Source organism: Scophthalmus maximus, chromosome 1, assembly GCF_022379125.1.
Source record: "Scophthalmus maximus strain ysfricsl-2021 chromosome 1, ASM2237912v1, whole genome shotgun sequence".
Lineage (NCBI taxonomy): Eukaryota > Metazoa > Chordata > Actinopteri > Pleuronectiformes > Scophthalmidae > Scophthalmus > Scophthalmus maximus.
Genome location: NC_061515.1, coordinates 23719337 through 23741053, shown reverse-complemented (window position 1 = coordinate 23741053; position 21717 = coordinate 23719337). Strand labels below are relative to the sequence as shown.

The following is a 21717-nucleotide window of genomic DNA, read 5'->3' as shown; positions in this document are numbered from 1 at the left end:
TTTTTTGCAAGAAACTCCACATGGCACCTTCACCCTCAGCCGCTGTGCCTGCTTCTGTCAAAACTCATAACGGTAAAGTCAAAATACAAAACCTCCACCAAGGAGGTGATGTTTTTTTGCCCCGGTCCGTTTGGTTTGTTGGCGAGAATGGGACATTGGCTAAGAGAGAACCCATTAAATGTTGGAATGGATCCAAACAAATGGGTGGATCCAGGATTTCTATATATATTTTTTTTTAAATCACTTTCTTTAACATTTTTTGACATTTTCATCAATTTCACAGGGAATAATGCATCTTGATGAAAAATATCAGGCACATTAAGAAGACTGAGATTCATGAGTGCGTGCAATTTGGTGCAGATCCAAATAAAACGGTGGACCTAGCAGATTTCAATGTGGTATCATGAGGCGACTGTCTGGCCTCGGAGCAGGTATGCGATCTGCTGAATGCCATTCTGGATCATACGCTGTTTTCTGAAATCTAAATGGGGACGAACATTGGGACAGAGCGTGTCCTTAAAGCCACCTCAGCCCTGAAAATGTTAGCCTGACATGAACTTGAAAACCTCAGAGGTCAAGTTATCATCCCTGCACATAAACGAGAGCAAATTAAACGGCCAGTGGGTCGCGATGCTGCTTCAGACATAAATCAGCGAGGACAATGTCACGGTAAATCTCTGGCCTCCGTGGGTCGCCCTGTCCATTCACTGATGGGATGGGTTTCTCTGCGCATCTGTCCATCCATCTGTCTTTGACATATACGAGGATCAGTGGCTGTCATAAAAGTGCATCTGCCTGCTGTCTACCTACATGGTGGTCTTTCATCTCTGGCTCTTTGAGAGCTTTGAGGCGCCGTGTTTAACTCTCAGTGACAGAAAACTTTTTGTTCCTACTGCACTGATGTGCATATATAGTCATTGTATGAATACATTTGTCGACACTGGGCAACCTTGAACTGGGGAAATTTTTTAAGAAGTGACCTTTTAAACCACAAACTCAAAAAACAGACACACCTTCAGAAAGTAGAAATGAGGCGGATTTAACTAAAAGCAATCGTTTACAAAAATAAAAAAAAAGACAAAAAGGCAGAGTGAGAGACAGAAAGACAGAAAGAAAAAACACATGGAGACATCTAGACAGACTGTAGGAGAAAGGAGGCATTAAAAGATGAGAACTGGCTCAGCTGGGTTCCCAGGGCTGGGATTTGAACCTGCTGCTACAGCTCACTGTGCTGTCAGCAAGAAGTCTAACGACTAGACTCACGGGAATGGATCTCAAATAAGTGAAATCCATTCCTGCCCTGAGAAACAACTGAATTCTGTTGGTCACATTAAATGTGTGACCTAACTTAGAAAGGTTTTATATATTTGGATACAGCAAATTCATAGAAATTCCGGCTGGTTGCAATACTGAACTCACATGATCTAATTTTAAAATGCGCTGAATCGTGTCTGTGAGGTTTCTATATTATTACACAATCACTGAAGTTACCTGATGCTGTCTAGTTGTTGGCACCAGAAGATGAAACGTTGGTGAAACAAGTGAAACTCACTTTGCAGGAGCCATAGAAAAATACCGACATATAGATTATAATACAGACAAATCAACAACAACTAAAATCATAGATGTTAAACTGCCCACCTCACTGAACACGACGCAACAGATTGTAAAACAAAAACCCCCGTCCCCGTCTAACTCTCTGGAAATCACATGCCGTTACCAACCGAGGGCCCTAATAGTTTTGGTGCACCCAAATTGCAGCCTGCCCGTAAAATGTTCCACACGCAAAGTGCTCCGTTCTCCATGACTCATTTTTGTGCCATATAGGCGCCAAACACACAGGATGCCACCGTGTTGACATGGAAACACAATAAACAGACAAACAGACTCTCGTGTCTGCAGAACAAACGCACAGTAGGCTTGTATTCTCGTCGTGTCGTGAAGAAACGGTGTCTTAGTGGGAAAAAAAATGAATACATTTGGCAAGAACTTCAATTTGCCCACTGAAAAAAATATGTATTTTGCACATTAGTTAGATGTGACGTGATAAAATTTAAGTTCACTGGCAGTTTCAGGCAGAACGGAGGTTTCTCATCCTGAGGCTTCACAGTGCTACTCACCAGTCAGTGCTGTTCAGCTGCTCTCCTTGATTTTTTTCTTCATTCCTCACTCTCTCCTCCTTTTCCCTTCTCCTCTCTATTAAAACTTCAAAAGAAATAATTAGAATAACTCTGGTAAATCTTTGCAAAAGTCTGATCTCGCCTTTTCTCTCTGTGGCTCCCCGTGCCTGCCTCACTATCTCTCTGCGTCTCTGTCTGTCTCCATCCAGCTATTCCAGACGCGTTTCAGGGCTCGGCCCAAACCAAATATGGGTGGGGGGCGGTGAACGAGTAAGACGGCCTGCGCTGTCACTGGGGCCCGCTGCCCTACTGTACACCACACACACACACACACACACACACACACACACACACACACACACACATACTGGAACACAAGCATACACACTGATTCTCCTGCGGCAAGACACCACATTTAGTGGTTCTTCTCGTTTTCTCAGCACCGAAGGGATCGTTTAATTCCTACAACACACACTGCAGCTATCAGAAAATTCAAGTCAGCAACTTCAAAAATACCTACTCAACGTTTTCATCGAACCAGAAACTGACAAAATATTCATTTGTTAGGTTAAAGATGCCGCCAGAAGCATTCGTAAATATCGGTATTCAGTATTAGCGTTTTCAATTCATGACACTATCTCTCTCTGTTGTTTAGTTTGGACAACAACTACATCTCCACCAAAGTCTACTCGCTTTAAAACAAGTTGGAAGTAATGTTTCTATCATCCTTGCACACGCTGCCAGTGTATAAAAACAGTGGCCTTTTGACAGGTTTGACCTGCGGGTTGACAGCTGCCACCAGACCACAGGGCTATTAGTGGAACACAGGCGAGCGGACAAACACAAGGTGCACTGCGCACACGCATAATCACACAAATCACATAAAACTGCAAAAAAAGACCCACAAAAATACAGACGTTTACAGGCACACGCGGATGGTTATGCATGCTACATGACAACACAAACTATGAACACACATACCTTAACCCACACACACACACACACACACACACTAACAACTGCTCTAGTCCAACACTCATCACAAATTCCCTCCGTGAAACGTCCCCCTCTGCTCACGTTCCGCCTGAGCACGTGCATCTGCGGGAATAAGCTGTGTAATCCCGCAGACCCTTTTAAGACTCCCATCTTTCGTTGAGTCCTCTCAGCCGGATTTCTGAAGGTCGCAGGACTCTGTTAAAAATGGCGTCGGGGGGCGAGCGAGAGATGCACTCAGACGTCGGCGTCTGAGGGTGAAACATTCGTTTTAACAGCCGCACAGATAAACAAGTCTGGATTCCTAAAACGATGCCTCATGAGTGATTCACTCGTACTGCGGCCGTGTAAAAATAGGCTATTCTGTCAGGGGGCTTACGGTATCAGTGTTATTCATGCGACATCAGTGTGTGCGTGTGGTCACCTGGGTTCGCCAACTCACGTGTGTATTTTACACTTGAACATTCTCTCACTCTTACTAATACGCTTTAATATACCTATGCAATTTTTTCCCCCTTGGTGGTACTTAGTTATTTTTCATGACACCAAAATAGAACTCTAAAGTCTCTTAGGTCATCAATTAAATGCTGCTGTTAGAACTAGTTAATGTTGATTTATGTAAGGAGAATAAGTTAAATCACATACAGTAGTTCAGTTTATTTACTAAAATATGTTTATGATGTTTATGTAGTTGTAGATGTTATTATTTACACATTTTCATTTTCAAATCTTTACAGCTTTAAAACAGTTATTATAATCTGTTAAAGCTACCTGTCATATGCTCTCACATTTACCTCAGTCTGATCCCTTCTAGCTTCTGATTGGTTGTCTCATGTGTCTCCGAACAAGGACGTGTTGTTGTGAAGTGTGAAGGATGTCTGATGCCGACACCACGATATGAGGTCGCTCTGCGGTTCACCGCTTGCGCGTGCGTATCGTCACAACTCCTGGAATTCCAAAGGTGGCGCCAATGACATCTTGTGTGTTTTCTTTGATTCAACACTTTTTAAACACACACACACACACACACACTCACACGGGGACTTAATTATCTGCTCCGGACGCCTTTACTCCACTATATCTTTACACAGAAAATGGTTGTTGAGTGCGATATTGATGTTTATGTTTTAACCTGTATATGTATAACTTTTAAATTATCCTCTCTGCAGTTGTTAAAACTCTTTTTTTTCTGGGCTGCTCATCATCGCCTCACTGCCCCGGCCCCTTTTGGCCGGTCGTTGCAAAAAAGAGACTGTGTGCTCCTCCTGCATCAGCTTCCTCTGAAGGGTCAAATTTCTCACGTCCGAGTGCAGGAGCAAAAGCTTTCAATTAGAAAAATGGATGAAGTTGCAGAGAGTTTTTTTCTTTTCTTTTTCTGCTGAGTGCTGAGAACACTGCCACCCATTCAATTAGGATCAAACTAGCTATCCTGGCGATTCCCAATGACCTTCTTGCAACACAGCAATTACTGCAACGGTTCTCTGGGGATGTTCATAAAAATGAAATGGGTCTTTGCGAAGCTATAAAAAAAAGTACCATGTATATATATATATATATATATAAGTGAATGCAGCACCACAATGGCTGCCAAGTCTTGACTCAACGGAGGGCGACTGCATCCTCCTGTTTGTGCAAATTCCTCAGATTAACAGCGGTGATCATGAATCTCATCATGCCTAAGAGGATCCAAGGGACTCTGCAAGACTGTCAGTTACCTTAAGTGGCAGCACTGTGTCCTAAAAGAGCAAAGACGGGTTATTTTATTATGTCTGCACGATGTCCAGTTTATCACAGAAATGATCTTGGAATGCTGTGATGTGTTCTGCCGTTTTCGGGATCCCACTGAGAGACTTTCCATTTACTCATTCTTGGTAATATCATACAGAAAATGACATCAGGAAAAAAAAATGTACTCTAATCATGACGAAGTTTCATTCTGTTGTTTCTGTGGGCTGTAGAGTTCATTGAAACCATTGACTGTATGTAAAGATGGACAACATGCCTCCACTTTTTAAAATTCTATCCATCAGCTTATCAGCTTATGAGAGTATATTTCTGACTCATTGTCATTGTTTTCAAGGGGTGCACATTCATTATATTTGCAGAAAAAGCTACCTAATATTTGGTATTAAATTCTTGCCTATGAAACATTTGAGGATTCCTGAATAGAACGGAGACACTTTATTACATCAGGTGCCCACATTTCAAATTTCCAAACTTCTGGGACAGAAGCAAAAGCAACGCCAGCGGATGGAGGTGGGTTTAGTCAGTTGTGGGACTCGGTGGTGTTTCAGGTTACAACCCCCCCTGGGGAGGGGGCAGCCAGTAGCAGGGCGACTGACGCCCCCCTATTTCTGCAGCGGCTATTTAAAGGTCTAATTGACAAGTTGGGGGAGGGGGGCGTGCGTGGGAATGAGGGTGAGGGTTGAGGAGGAAAGGGGGGAGTCGATCAGGAAGACACAGACGTGACAGCAGTATTTTCTCCTCAGGTGAATTAGTGAGACTGAAAGCAATGATTTTCATCCGAGGTTGGGGGGTGTATATGTATGTTTTATGTATCAAAAAAAATTATAGTGCAGCATGTTGCCTTCATGTAGCCAACATGTACCATACCAAAACTCTGTGACGGTGTATAATACTTTGATACTTTTTTACTCAGTGAGTATTAAAGTCTCTATTTGTGTGTGTGTGTGTGTTTATGGACGTACCGTGTTCCCCGTCCGTAGCGTCCACACAGCGGTGGCTGAAGTTCTCGTACGAGTCCCAGCGAATCAGAGTCTCCTGGGTATTGTAGTCCACTGAGACACTTGGCCCGTTCTCCAGGTGGCTCAGGCCTGAGTTACAAAAGGGCATGATGGGTAATGTGGTCCTCACAGAGAGCTGTGGGTTAACACATTAAATGTGGACGTAGTAGTTCTTGCCATTGTGTTTAATTAGAAATTTGTCATGATTGCCGACACATTAGATCCGATCCAGTATCTTGTCAACTTATCGAAAATGATTCGTAATATTTGTAAAATAAAATGTTCACCTTCAACTAAGAAGAAAAAAGATTACCTTTGATTTTTTCTGGTGCATAGGAGAAGACAAACTCCACCTTCCCATACTCTGGGAACCTTTCATCTGTACAGAGACACAACATAATAGAAAAGTATAAATGTATAAAATAACAAATACAGTACATACAAAATCAACATGTGGTTTATATATATGACATGTTTAAATCTGCTTGGTCATTATGTAAAAAACCTGGATGATGTAAATATCTTTTGTATTGTAAACATTAAATACTTTCAACTCTAGTTGATTTATCATATTTAGCTGCTCTTTTGCATTTCAGTTTCCTTTCCTGTGTGTTACAGTGAGGAAATGCTGAGCTGCCTTCACCACCAGAGGACCCTGTTTACTGCAAAGTGTGAGGAACAGCGTCCCCTTGATACAGGAATTCAATACAACACTTCATCAATACTACTTCAATATTTTTCAGATAAACTTAGAAAATTAAAAAATACCTCTACATTTAGCTGTTTAAAACACATGCTTGCAGCAAAAAGTACACCCAAATTCACAATCAGACACAAACACACACAAAAGCATCAGCTCTCGAGTTTAATATCATGTCCTGAGGTCACATTTTGTTCTGAGTTGCCCCACAATGTTGGTCCTCTGTGCTGTTTTTACATTAATCTTTCTTCTTTGCTCTGGTGAATGTTTTGGCACCGTTGTGCCGCCCAGGTATTTGCATTTGTGCTGAATGTTAATAAACCTGTTCCCCTCATTTCAACAACACGTTAGCCAAGGCTCTCTCACATATTGCTGTATTTTCCCCCACCCTGATTACAAAAATGACTGTCAAACACACAAACACAGACGCACACAGAATACTATGAAAACACACCCACCCAGAGAGCCGTTACCTTTGAAGGTATCGTCGAGCTCGCTCTTCCCGAAGACCACCCCGAGGTCATGGATGGCGCAGGTGTGGAACTGCACCCTGAAGATCACGTCCCTGTTCGGGTTCCTGTACCTCTTGTGGTAACACTTCAGCTATACGGTGAAAGATCAATATATTAATCGACGTATCTGGAAAGAGTATGTTTTGCTATTTTAATATTTATATGCGCAAACTCCTTCCTTGCAGGAGAGAATTAGGGACATTTCAGGCAAAAAAAAATCTCAAAACCTTAAAGGTAATGAAAAACGAAAAGAAAAAGAAAGAGATGGAAGAATTAATACAGCAAACATTGAGGTTAAAAATATTTAGATTAGAAGGGAAAGTTCAGTGTTGTCACAGGAAAATTACCAGGATGTCTCCTTTCAGCAGCAGCCCTGGTTCGATGGTGATGCAGATACTGGTGTTGCTGTCTCCTTGCACATTGCTGAGGTGGAAAAAAACAAAACAAAAACACAAACAACAATCTTAAAAATTCTTCAGGTTTGCCCTGGATTCAATCGCAAATCGCGCTGCACTGGAATAAGAGTTTCCATACTATATTCCTGACGTATACACCGGTTGCATTGCTTGGTAGATCTTCAGGAAAGGACGGCAGCCTGCGAGGGGAAATAAACAAGGGACACATTGGAGAAAATGAGCAGAGAGAGACTTGTTTTCTGTGTGTGTGCTGGCAGAGGGAGATACACACCTCCTTTGGCCTCAAAGTTGGGAATGCCGTGCATGATAACATGATGCAGGAACAGAGGCTTGTTGTTGATTTTGATGTGTCCGGAGAGAAGGCCGTTGAAGTACTGCACATACCTGCAGACAAAAGGAACGTAAGCACAGTCTCTCTGAGTTGAAAAGGAAAAAAAAGCCAGGTCAAAGTTGTGTGTAAATCCCAGGAGCTATAGTGGCTGTTAAGGTGCCAACTGTGAACGTTCCCTGTTGGCGTCCAGCCATGCCGTTTGCCATCACTCTCATCATCAATCTTCTTAAACTGCAGAGACAAAAACTCTGCCAGAGACTTAAAAGTAAAGAGTATTTACCTCCCTGTGATACTAAAGCTAAGCCCCCTGACAGTAGGAGATTTCAGGTCATTTAGTCAAATATTCATAGAGTCGTCTTGTGGTGTTAAGTTGATATTCTAGCCTGCGTGTGGTGTATTTAGGCACACAGAGTGCAATCACACCATTACACGTCTTCATCATGTCTGTAGAGGCATGAATTTCAGCCTCCTGGTAGTGAAGGGTATGATCACAGCAAAGCTCCTGAATGTCCAGTAATCGGGCCTCATGCAATAACCATTCATACGAACAGATTTGTTCTTAAGTGGCTCGAATTTTCACACGGCATATGAGTGGTCTACACCTGTTTGCGGAGTCACGTGAATTAAGTCTGCTGTTATTTAAATCAAGTTTTTCGACCAATAGATCGTATATTTTATCACTTATGGCCAAGGGAGTTCACTGACTCCTCTGTGCTACGAAATAGCAACCGGCATGCATCTCGCACAAGGGATATGGCTGATTGACTTGATAACTGTCGCCATAGAAGCTACTTTTAGATCATTTACCTAAAGTTCACTATTTTCTCGTGGGTGAGTGAGGTCAAAATATTTCAGTGTGCTGGATATTGTATAATATTGTAGTGAATGGAGGTGTTCAATTGGCTGATCCAGCACCGGCAGAAAAACATGTCAGTGCAACATTGTGAATTATGGCAAGATATTTTTTTTTCATCCTTATCAGTGTGGGAGACTTGCATGAGGCCCATTGGTTTTTAGACACGCCAAGGGCGAGGTTTTGACCCAATGAAGGCAATAGAATAAAAGGTCAGGAGATCACAAAAATAAAATATTGGAGTCATCTGCTGGGGACCATGAATATCCTCACCAAATTCCATTACAGTAAGTTGAATCCTCGCTGAGATAGCGGGTGCTGAAGAGCTACCATACCACTGGGCATGCCAGGATCTGCAGGCTACAGTAGTTCACACACTGAACAGACCCTCTTCCTGTGCGGTGCACCTTTACCGATGGCACGGGCCACAACTGAATTCCACTGTAAACCAGACCTCGTCCGCCATGGGGGAATGTCTGAGCGAGTTGGCCAGTACACGGGAGCAGTTGGTGGGGGATCTGTTGAGTTAGCGCAGTCTGGTTGTAAATGATGATAATGATGATGGTACCAAACGTGACCTCGACCGTGGGGTCGCCACATGCAGACAGCCTCCCCCCCCCCCCCCTGTTCTGCTGTCAGCCGCCAGATGGTTCGGCCTCACTGAAATTCAATTAGGCCGAGCGGGGTGACGCCACGAGAGCAGCGGTGAGAGGAGGAAGGGGCGTGTAGCTGCGGAACGTGTGCATGTTCTGTTTCTCATCAAAAAAAATATACAATATTAAAGGTGGGGTTTGAAACATGTAGGCTAAACTGATACAATAAGTCCAAGATGACTGTATATAAACTTTGTGTATCAGACCTGTGAAAGACATTACCCCACCAAAAAAGAAAAACTTAGCCAGAAATATTAATTCAATATAAAGAATGAAGCTAATGTCATTTTTAAGGGGAAGCTGTTTGCTGTCCTTAGATCTTTTTCTTTAAAACAAAATTGTGATCCTGTCTTTCAAAGCTCCTGCTTAACAGCCCACAACCTCCCCGTCACCACCGTCTCCTCCAGCCTGTTCCATAAGATTTGGCTGACGGTCAACAACCACATGGTTTTATTCCACCTCCATCAGATTATCTCTATGTGAGCATATGCTTTATAAAGACGCCAGGGACGGATTCTAGGCCCCATGTTGGAAGGCGTGTGGGTGCATTACTGGGCCTTTAGTGGGGTAACTGCACCTCCTAGTGTCATCACCTATAGAAGTCATTGAGCTTTAACTTCACACACAGCTCAAAAAAACCTAAGTGAAACTTTATTCAAAGAAATATAAACTGGCAAAAAATAAACCTATTTCGAGGCGGGTTGTTTTGTCTCTCTAGCGCTTAAAGGGTTCAAATTGTATTTTTGGGTAATATTTTCTTTCAATAACTGGATGGTGATCAGCCATGCGCCCTCACAAAAAAAAAGTTAGACCTAGTGGCGACTTATCCTCTCAGCAAGGTTTCACTTTGTTCACTGTGGCGTTCCGCCACTTAACAACAAAAACGGCGATGATTTAATGATGCTCAAACACTACACATGCCACGATACCTCTGCTGCAAGCTTTTTCACGAGCTCTCATAGCTCAAACTGAACTCATCTTTTGCTCCTGCTCTTAATGTCACACATTCCAGACCATAACACCGGCAGACTCCAGGGGCAGAGATAATTATATCCGAAACAGGAAATAGCAGCGGGGCAGAGGGCAAGCCTATAGACCCGTTAGAGAAGAGGCTGTCTGCCTAATTTGCTTGCTGAAATGAAGTGGTGTTAAGTCCCCTGGTGTTTCCCTGTGTTTCTTAGTTTATTCCTTCTAACCTTTTTCCTGCTCATCCCTTCTGAGAAGCTCAGATCAAGAATCCTCTCTCTGCAGGTGAAGATGGGTGGGTGTGAGGAGCCCGGGTCAAGCCTTTAAGCAGCTGACTGTCTATTAAAATGGTCGGGGCAGATTTATGAATTAAAGGAGATTGAGCTGCATTCAAGATACAAAATGGTTCGAATAACCTTTAAACCACTCTTGATTGGTTTGAATCGCTCTGGTTTGGATTTGACTCTGCTTGCTTTGCCCTCTGTCCATGGAAAGGAGATTATTTCAAAACACTCACTGCTTAAAGTGAAAAAAAGAATTGGAGGGGAAACATGCTCTGATGTCCTTAGAAGACAGGAATGAACTGCCACTAAGCCCCGCAGCCTCCCAAGAGACACCCGTGGAATCCCTCAGACGGACAAGATAGATCGCTTGTGTCCGTGCCACGACATTTACTCACAATTATCCCAATTAAAACTGATCTGGAGATAAACAGAAGGGAAAAATGAAAGAATTTCCTCTGCAAAATGCCTCTAAAACTAGATGAGACAGCTGGAGCTGCTTGGGCCACAACACTGATCAGTCAGTTTGCTTTTGTTTCTGGCGAAACCAGGGGTTCCCAAACGTCTTAGCCCCTGACCCCCAAACTTACTGTGCCAGAAACTTGGTGATGGTTAAAACATTCAAAGGATAATAAGTTAAGCTTGTTCGAAGAAGAAATTGCGTGCATGCAAATGTCGCAGTGTGCCCTGTGGAGCCGTGGCTTTGAAAATCAAAAGGCTGATGACGTTTTTACATTTACATGGTTTCAGAAATCTCATCTTTAGTAACAATTATGGCTAAAATATGCTGTTTCTTATTATTCTTTAAACTTTATTTGATTTCTGGAAGTCACCTCACAGACCAACAGATGAAAACATTTGCTTCATTAGCCGGCAAGCTACTGCTGATACTGTAAAAACTACTTGGACATGGCTCCTTTTTGTTTCTCAGGCAACAAAATCATTGGTTGCTGGAAAGAAATGAGAAGTCTGCTTTTTGAAAAATGACTGAGGGGGGATTGTGAGGGGTTGATCTCTCTCAGGTGGAGCAACAGTAGCTTTGGGGATCCGTGAATTTCTATCCACTTTATACCACAAAAGCTTTAGGAATCCGTGAAAACCACTAACTTAAATTAACACTTCTGATGCAGATTTCAAAACTCTGGTCCGGAGGAAAAATTCAGAAAGAGCAGAAAATGTGCAGCAGTAAAAGATTCATAACATCTCAAGCAGTCGTCAGAAAACAGGAAGAGCGGTGATGACTGACCTTCTCTGCGATGGCTGACCCACAGGAAGTGCTTTGTCCTCGTAGAAGCGCCTCATGGCAAATCTGTCCAATGCCTGGTCAGCACTGCAAGACACATATTTAGACGGGCGTCGTTACGACTCATTGCCCTTTAAACTTTCAAACCAGGCTGCGAGTTGTGTTCTGCAAAAAGATGGAACCTGAACAATTTTTTTTTAAGATGCAAGAAATATCCCGCGGCCTTATCCATTTACAAAGCCGCTTCAAATCCTCCTGGCGCCCTCCCACCTGTCAACATCTGGTTGCATTAAAGAGTAACAACATGTTTGGAGAGCTTCTCCTCACAGAGCCAGAGAAATAAGCCGACCAGGGCTTAGTGTTTTGTCATAATAATCACATCAGTGTTTGATTTTCGAGACTGCTCAGGTCCCAGACCTCAAGGCCCTAGCGGGCGATGGACTGGCGCTCCTGTCCTCACAGAACCTCGGAGATGAGGAGGAGGAGGAGGAGATTCTACTCTTCCAAAACAGGCTGAAAATCTCCACCGTGCCTCAGCTGCGTCTACTTATCATGATGCGGTTGGTACCTTGCGGATATGTTGCTGTAGTGCATGTACGCGGCCACCACCACCCCTGTTCGACCTCGGTTTCCCTGTCACAGGGAAAAACAGAAGGAAAAGAAAACGTTGTCAGTAGCATGATTCAGAATTCGACTTTGCTTTTTCTGCTTCACCTGGACAGTTTCAAGTTGCTGTATGTTTAAAAAAAGGGAATGGATTGTTTAATCATGATACTTTTTTTTTTTAGATCAGCAGCCATGGAACAGACAAGATAAAGATTTAATATAATCTTGTTTTACATTTAACAGCATAACATTGTGATTTTTTTCTCTCCCGTTCTGGAGCGTTGCTGCTTTACCTTGTTGTGTAGCACAACCACGTTGTGCGGGTCTCCATTGAGCCACGTGTCGATGGCCTTGCACATGCTGCAGATTTTGTCCAGTGCTGGTGCGTGGTGGTCTGGCCAGCCGAACTCCAGAACCTGGGGGGGGGATCAGGATCAGCCAAACAGGAGGTTTCATTTTTCTAACCTTCTTTGGTTTCCCACTTGAAGGTCACCTGACAGACATGTCCATGTGTGTGTGTGTGTGTGTGTGTGTGTGTGTGTGTGTGTGTGTGTGTGTGTATGTGTGTGTACCTTGTGGTTTAACTGCGATAAGTCATTCCTCCGATCGCTCAGGTTGAGCATCTGGAATCATAGAGAGAACAAATACAAAAACATGTAAGACAAAAAGCATCACTGATATTTCCACAAAGACAAAGACAAAATGCGCGGAGGAAGGCGCATCTCACCAAATAGTGTTCGCCGTGTTTGGAGCGCAGCATGGTCGCCACCTCCTTGAGGTTGGTGGTGTAGCTGTGCTCGTCGGCACCGGCCGGGAAGGAGACAGAGATGATCCTCTCTGTGATGTAGACCAGGTCCACCTCATAGCTCTCCTCCATGGCCTGAACCACACTCTGACCCCTGGAGAGGAAGAGGGGGGAAGGGTGTATAGCAAACGGTACGGTAGTTTCACTGACAAAAGGAACATCTCTCAACCACACGGCTAAGGTTCAAACACCTACACTGCTTTTTCTGAACAGGATACGAGGGTCCCGTTTCGAGCATGTGCTTACGAGAGGGTGTTTGTTATATTACCAACCTGAAGGCTAAATGGTTGAGTGGCATACACTTTGAGCATCAGGTAAAGGTTGGATGGACCATTCACTGCACGTGAACCCCTGCTCTCTCTCTCTCCCTCAGAAATGTCCCCAAACTACAGTGACATTTTTCAACTTATAGTTTCAAAGGTGGTCTGAAGACTTTGTTCTAGTGTTATTACCCCAAACTGAAAGAGAGACGTTATATAGGACGGGGAAAGTGAAACCGTGCACGTCACCAACAGTAATTTGTCCAATAAAGAGAAAGTGTCTGATGAGAGTTCGGCTCAGGAATGAAGGGTGCAGATGTGTGCAGAAGTTCGCCTCATCCAATTTATTGTTATACGACTGTGCCTTCTTGATTTGTTATTCTATGTAAAAAAAAAAAAAAAAAACCCAGATCATCAGCTTTGGTCCCTCCAATTCTTTCAGATCACCTCCACGCCAGCCGCTGTGAATCTTTCTTCTTTTACAGCTGCTGCGAGAAAACGCCTGAAACTCTCTCCGATCTCCTCCCGGGTACTAACGATCGAGTTCATCGCAAAACATCCACTTGATCAAACGCAAACTCCCGCAGCTCACTTTTATATTTCTTGGAGAAGGAAAGGTTTAAAATCCCTTCGCCGACTGTTGATGTTATGCAATCTTTCTCGCTGGCCAAGCAGCGCGGTTGGCTGGCGAGCTCACGGTAAAGCCCTGCATGAGAAACAACCATGCTTGAAAGATAACAGACAACAGAGAGCGTGGAATGAGAACTAGACAATTTTTTTGTCCCAACAATCATTTTGTAATCCTATGAGTCATTGAGAAATTCAAAAAAGTATGTTGAGGAAGCAAAGAAGCACCCTAGATGAGTCTTGCTTTAACTGCCATGATGGTTTTGCTGCAGGATAACATTATATTATCTTAATCTATTCTGAATAAACTGCATTTTTCTGGTGTGCACCTGCATACAACACGACTGTACGATAATGCCGCATCTTACCCGGACTGCTTTCGCCTTATCTCCACACTCTTGCAGGACCTCGTGGATCCCTGGGGAGCACACAAGTACACATTCAGAAACACATAATAAACACAGGGAAGGGAAGGGAGAGAAAATAATTCATAATCCTCCATCTGGTAATGATGATGATGATGTTACTGAATTACAACCCCCGCATAATGTATTAGGAGAAAGTCGGATCACAGTGAGCAAACTGAAAAACATTTTTCTAGAAAGAGAAGGAAGAGGGAGAGCAAGAGGAAACAAAGGGGAGGGGAAGGAGGAGAAGTTTAGAAGAATAATAAGGAGAAAGAAAGGCAGCAGCAGAAGGGGAGAAGAAGGCTAAGAATGTGACTTGAAGAAGGAAATGGAGAAAGCACAAATGACTAAAAGAAGCATAAAAAAGAGGATGGTGAAGAAGAAGAAGAAGAATGAGAGGAGAATGGATTAAAGAAAAAGAGAAGAAGAAGAAGAAGAAGAAGAAGAAGAAGAAGGGATGATGAAAACAAGCAGGGGAACAAAAAAGGGGGTAGAGGGCAAGAAGGGAAAAAGAAAGAAAGACAGCCCATCAGTGTGTTTCATCCCGACTCCTGAGCTCAGCACACACTCTAATTATCCTGTCCAGAATCCAGTTATTTGCAGAGGAACGAGGGGAAGTCAGGTTGTTTTAACTGTGACGGGAGTGCAGAGGGAAACTGCTCCTAAATGTGCTGCAGACTATCGAGGAACGGCTGCATAATAGATGCCGGACTTGGCTCTTCCTCTCACTGTTCGCGGGCCCATGGGGAGAACGTGTCTGCACGAGTCAGCGTCGGAAAGGCGAAGCCAATCCGAGAAGATAGAAAACGACGGCAGAATTCATCTTCACAGGCCTCCTCTGTGACATTTTTTTTTTTAAACTCCTTCCCACAAAGACATCATCAAAGACAGTGTTCACTTTACTGGTCAAGTGGTTTAACAGAGATGCTGGCAACAAGGGTCTCTAATCATGGCAAGGAAGGTTAAACACACAGCCCCAAAGCTCTCCACATTTGCTGCCGAGCGGCTTCTCACAGACGGAGCTAATCCCACCCCCGAGAGCCAAAATGGGAAGCAGGAGTCTCTGCGAATTTTGACAGGAACCAGATGCCAGGCCCAGGCCGCGGACGCCGGCCTTTGCCAAACCAAACAGCCTGCTCGCATTGGGCTTCGCGGGGGTGTTACGCCGGTGCGTTTTACATCGCAGGAACAATCTGTTGTCGTGTAGCAACATGGCTGCACAGGCGCCTCGTGAAAATCAATGCCGCATGTAAAAGTGGACTATCCATTTAAAAGTACCCTTCTGACAGAGCATGATGCAATTGCGGTATATTTTTTTAAAAATAGATTCACAAATATAAGAGAGTGTCCAGGGGTTACAACATATATATGTGTGTGTGACCCGGTTTTGGTTTTTCATCCTCAGTTGGAATGAATGGGTCTGGAGTCAATACCACCTTCATTTCATATTGAAGACACGGAGATGGTATTAGAAACAGTTAATGTTTAGGACAACACGATGATGCGGCAACTGAGATATTTCAATCACGGAACTCTGCGCTCAATGATAAAAAACAACCTGAAAACAAAGTAGCCACTGATGACACGTCAGCCACAGTCAAGGGGGTTAAATCCAGAGTTAATATTGTTATATATTGTCAAAGCACAATATTTGTATCCCTCACAATCAACCATCTATGGAGATATATATTGACCTGAATATCCACAACCTATGAAAACATGGGATTGTTCCCATCTCCGCCATTTATTCATCTATATTTATTTGCATCCATTCGGTTTGTTGAAGATGTGAAAATATATTGAATCATGTCAACCATTTCCTCTAACAAATACAGATAAAGAAGCCACAAAAAAAAGTGTTTTCAACTTAAACTCCCGCATTTACAGCAGGAGATTACTTATTTAAATTCCAATTACCTACAAAAAGGCGTTTGGACTTCCTGTGTGGGCGCATCCTACCTTGCTCCACAGGTGCCCAGTGCTCCACCTCCAGGCGGAACGCAGGTTTGCTAATCTCCCTTGGATGGAGCTGCCCAGAGGCATGTTTCAGCAGACTAACTACCGTTTCAATAAAACTCACTATGTTGCCAGTTCAGGTTTAAAAAAGTCCGGGACCTTCATCATGGCCGAGCGCGACAACGAGCAGCTCCCACTGTGTCATGATGAGAGGAAAGACGCTGCCATTCGTTCCAAACGCCATGAGCGATGAGGTAACGTATCACCATGCCATGCATCGTCCTTCCCAAACCGACTTTCTCCTGCTTTTCTCTCCTCCCACCCACTCTGTGTTCTCCGGAGCTACTCCTCCCTCTGTGTCATTATCTCTCATTATTTCTGACTCCCCCCCCCCCACCCACTCCACCATTCCTCTTCTCTCTGCTCCCTTTTTTTCCCCCCAAACCATATGTGTCGTACGGCTTCTATGTGAGTGCACAGTGTTCGTGTTGTTCTCTGCTGCACATGTAATTACCCTCAGCAATCTAGTGACTGAGACCAAAAGGTTACCAAAGCATCAGACGTGGACTGAAGACAAATGTTTTTTTTCCTGTTCTATCATTATATTTAGCCAATGAAATACTTAACCATTTACAACTGTTGTGGAATTAGATAATGTCTTTCCTTCATATGCTGTCATGCGTCATAAAACTTTCTTTTTTTCTGTCATTAGGTTGGATTTACAGCGTCTGGAGCTGACATGCATGTATCACGTCGTTTTCTATCCTCTCCTGAGCCACAAAAATAAAAAATCCCCATAGTGCACCGAGGTGAGCCCATATAAGTCTCAATTATGGTCACAATGGGGTGTTTCGATTTTCAACCGCCGTGGATGTATCCTATATATGGACAAACCAAATAAACATTACATCAGCAGTTCCCCTGTGTGTCCATACATCATGCACACACACACACACACACACACACACACACACACACACACAAACACACACGCACGCTTATATGCCTACATGTTTGGGAAACCCCATATGATGGTGATTCCTGGATTAAAGTATGAATGCAGAGGATGCCAGGAAGAAGTGACGATAAGAAAATGAATGGTTTCCTTTGAAGACCATTCAACCACTGACCACAAGAACATGAACATGATATGAGGATGCAACTAATTTTTGGATTCTCATTCCTTCTCATTGTCTGTAATCTCTACTCATCTTGTCATCCTCTCTCTCTGTGTGAATGGACAGAATGTGAATTAATCTCGACGTAAAATGGTGTCCACAGACCGATCCGTGTTTAGAATCTGACTCTGAGTCGTCGGCAAATTTAACAGCCAGGTGACGACTGACGCACACACACTGACTCGTTGTCCTGACTCACAAAAGAGAGAAGCGAGAAGGAAAAAAAAAGCCACGGGATGCAAGACGTAGGTGCAGCTATTATCTTTTGAAAACATACTGCTTGGTGGTTCTGGTTTCATGAAAGGGAAAAGAAAGACGAGATGGGACGCTTTGAACAAGCGGACAGATTTCTGTCTTTCTGACTGCTGGCTTGAATAAACTGTTTTCTTTTTGCATTAGCAGTCTCTCCTCTCTCATATATTTTTGGAATTTTGCCCCCCTCGACATGTGATCCTTCGTGGTTTAGCAATGTCAAGCTTAACATGCATGCTCGGTTTCGGGGGGGGCAGGCCCTGGCAGCGATTGTTGGCACAGTGATTTGGCAAAAAACACGTGGCACGGCAGCTTTTCTCGTTCTGTAAGGTATGTACCAAATATTTCTTCAGACTGGCACAGAGCAAAGAGCAGGTTCATTTCGTTTACTGCAGCCCACCTGGTTGTACAGAGTCTAATTTGCCACTAGAGTAGTCGTCAATGAATTAATACATTGGTGCATTTAACAACAATTCAAAATGCCTTCAAATGATTCTAGAAAAAAAAACATGTCATCTAAAAATCAAATGGGGTTCAAAGCACAGAGCAGCTGATTGGTCACCTCGCATGTTTTGCATGGTGCTGCCACCCGGTGCCGTGTGCAGGCACAGCCGTGAGCCTTGTTTGGGGTTTTAGAGCTCAACAGCTTTAATTTTTATGAATGAATTTATCAAGTAATTCATTGGTAAGAAAGCCTATAATTATTCTGGTGACATACACAGCTATCGCAAACACTTCCTGTAATGTGTTGTTCTCATAAAAAAAACATAAACATAAACGGCGTTTTTTCACAATGGCAGCCGAGTCGCTGTCGACGGTGTTAAACGTCGGCCAGTCAGCCGTTGATCACGGACAACTGGTCAAATGCTTATTATTTATTATGATGGTGGATAAACAGGAAAAGGCACGAGTTGCAATTAGTGGTCAAAAGTGTGTTGACATCCAACATTGCAAAACCATGAGAATGAATCTGCCCCTGTTTTACCGAAACGCCGAAGCCCTTCCCCAATCTGTCGCCGGAGAGTTGGAAGCACACCTACAGTTTGTCTAAAATACCGTAAGCTGTGGCATTTATCTTTTCCCTTAATTATAAGGCCGCAAATATACATTTACCACTTGCAGGCGCACAATGTCTGTCCCGAGTATCTTGCCTCCATTTGGAGCTCTGTTTGTGACGTGTTCTTAGAAATTAGCGCCCACATATATGAAAGATGCAAAATGGTCATGGATGGTATGGAAGCATGAAGACAAGCGAATGGACCAAGTCTTCATGTATACGAGTTTGTATGATGTGCCGTTGCCGCCGCTGCACATGCTTGTCAAAATAGCTGGCAACACATCACTGCCATTGTTTGAAGATGATATGCTGAAAATAAATGGGACTGTGCCAATGGCGTCCACCAGTCAACGGTCTCCTCTGCTGGCTACGGAGTTTAGACGCTCAGCGGATCGATTTTTTCAAAAATTGTTAAATCGTGCAAATCCAATAGTTCAATATAATCTGATCTCTGATGTGCACTCTACAGGAATCCAGTAACTTGTGCAGAACGTATGTTACACAAATGTACGTGGAGATGGATTGTTATTCCAGCGTTTTGTTGCAATAACAACAACAACAACAGCGTTTTAAAGCATGTCTCCTTGGCGTTAACACTGAGAGAGGAGAGGCGTTACTTACCGGTGTATCTACATGCTTTAATGGCAGCTGAGGAGTGGGAGGCTGGAGAGAGAAGCGAGAGAGAGTCAGTGGGTTACTCATTGTTTTCTCTCACAGCGAGGAAGAGACAACACGGTGAATGGAAGGATGAGGAAGAGACAGAGGGAGAAGAGGGAGACACTTTTTTTTCTTTTATAGGCCTCTCTCTCTCTCTTTCTCTCTCGCTTTCTCCCTGTCTGGCCGCCGGTGACACACCAGACAGTCATTCTATTAACCTTGAGGAAATCACACTCTCCCTGATCTATACACACTTTCTCTCACACACACATGCCCGCACACACACATGCACACTGTAGCCTGACAGTGATCCATGTGTTAAGGAAAATCTCTTAACTGAGTTTAAGTACAGCGTCCCGGGCTGACGTGAGCTCTGTAAACAAAACCGAGGGGACCATTAAACAAAGCTGTAGCAGCCCTTTAAAAAGGCCAGCCTTCCAAAGTAAATAAGTGCAAAGTAGTTACTGTAGCTTGGAATGCTCCTAATTTGGGCATGTCATCAGTGGTTAATGAAAAAAAAGAAAGAAAGAAAATGAACAGGACAGACTGCACCCGCTTTTTATTTGTCTTCAGAAAATACTGACTATAGGAATCCGGAGAAACTGCTTTTCCTGCTGTTTTTTGCTGATTATGCTGCATTGATGGACGTGAATGGAACCCCCCCCCCCCACGTCAAACTCATTAAAGTGAAGAAGGAGCAGTTCCAGGAGGAAAGGGGGGAATTATCAGCAGCTCAGATCCATCCACATCTAAATAGCATCCTGAACGTCCAGACTGACCGACAAACTGACAGTATCACTGAAGTGTTTTGAGTATGAACTGAATTCACACTTCAAAAGGACACATTTGAATATGCTGTTACTATGGAGAGTAGGGGGGGGCAAAGGTGACATCTCAGAAAACAAAAACATTAAAGATGCCTTATATGCTCGCTTTTCCACCAATGTGGAGGTAAATACTGCAGGATTTTAACATTTCAGCAGGGGATAGAAATACCTTAACACATTTGCTAACTTTGAGCATATGGGAGTGAGTAACAGTTAATGTAAACAGAAACTTTGTTTACAGGGAAATTCCACAGGGGTGACTCCTAACGGAAACATTTTCTGAGTTTCAAAAAAGTTTGGTTGAATTGTTTTGTTGTTAACTGGAAAGAACAAATTCAATAGATGATCATTATTGCTTCAATTATGAATGATCAAATAGTGCACTGTCAACAGAATGTTATGTCATAGTTGTAAGGCAAGTGCCGTGCACAAGGAGATGTAAATAAGTTTGAGAAGAGGGCACGATTCAATTTCTGAATTATGTTACATTTGAAAAGTCACATTTTTGGCCTTTATCCTCTTCAACACTGGTGCCCCATAACACAACATAATCATCATCATCGGCACCATCATCTCTGCTGACATCACATGCTCAGACAGTGTTGTTCGAGCTCTGCTGACAGGATTTCCCTTTGAGGAAACAGAGAATGCTCCTATGGTTATAGCTTCTGACCTTTGATCTCCATCAACAACCTCTCAGTGCTCCCCGTGTGTATGCGTGTGTGTGTGTGTGTGCGTGCGTGTGTGTGTGTGTTTGCGCGCATGTGGTTCCGCTACAATTCCAGCAAAGGCTTGTGGCATTATTCCTTTATGTCCAAACTCACACACACACACGCCACACAAGCACGCACACATGCACGTGGTTTACTTACCACGTCATAGTTGGTAGTTGTTTGACATGATGTGGTGACCTGGTGAAGAAGAAACAGAGATGAAACGACAGAAGGAACGCATCCTTACCTATACTGAACACACATCTGAGACAGGACAGAAGTAGAATTCAACCATGACTGAGGGACATAAACTAGAGACATCTCCTCAAATCTGATGATACAGTAGGGCTGTGTTTTAAAAGGGAGGAAGGGACTGACATTTTCCTCCTGAATGCCTGAATATTCCCCAAATCACCCTTAGCGGCACAGAAATAGCCACAGCCTAAAAAAAGAGCTCATTTGACTGTTCCTCTGCGTGGGAAACACGTCATGGCCTTTCCAGAGAAATTCACTTTTGGCACTGACTTCACATCGCAACAGAATGGTTTCCTGTAAAAGTC

General features: G+C 43.5%; 1 protein-coding gene across 16 annotated transcripts in view; it reads right to left on the bottom strand.

Annotated features, from left to right (window-relative positions):
• The window catches only part of tns1a (tensin 1a), a 92456-nt gene that overhangs the window by 20739 nt on the left and 50000 nt on the right, over window positions 1-21717 (bottom strand). For 11 of the 16 annotated variants that reach the window (XM_047336492.1, XM_035627313.2, XM_035626899.2 and 8 more), the window contains 14 exons: window positions 21317-21355; window positions 19582-19623; window positions 14479-14528; window positions 13146-13317; window positions 12991-13041; window positions 12712-12834; window positions 12381-12445; window positions 11816-11899; window positions 7757-7869; window positions 7604-7664; window positions 7417-7492; window positions 7016-7160; window positions 6171-6236; window positions 5822-5947 (listed from right to left, as the gene is read on the bottom strand). In XM_047336492.1, coding sequence (XP_047192448.1) covers window positions 5822-5947; window positions 6171-6236; window positions 7016-7160; window positions 7417-7492; window positions 7604-7664; window positions 7757-7869; window positions 11816-11899; window positions 12381-12445; window positions 12712-12834; window positions 12991-13041; window positions 13146-13317; window positions 14479-14528; window positions 19582-19623; window positions 21317-21355 — 1213 coding nt within the window. Of the gene's footprint in view, window positions 1-5821; window positions 5948-6170; window positions 6237-7015; window positions 7161-7416; window positions 7493-7603; window positions 7665-7756; window positions 7870-11815; window positions 11900-12380; window positions 12446-12711; window positions 12835-12990; window positions 13042-13145; window positions 13318-14478; window positions 14529-16476; window positions 16753-19581; window positions 19624-21316; window positions 21356-21717 lie in introns of those variants that run through there. The other 5 variants (XM_035626658.2, XM_035627461.2, XM_047336502.1 and 2 more) reach the window with 2 other exon arrangements.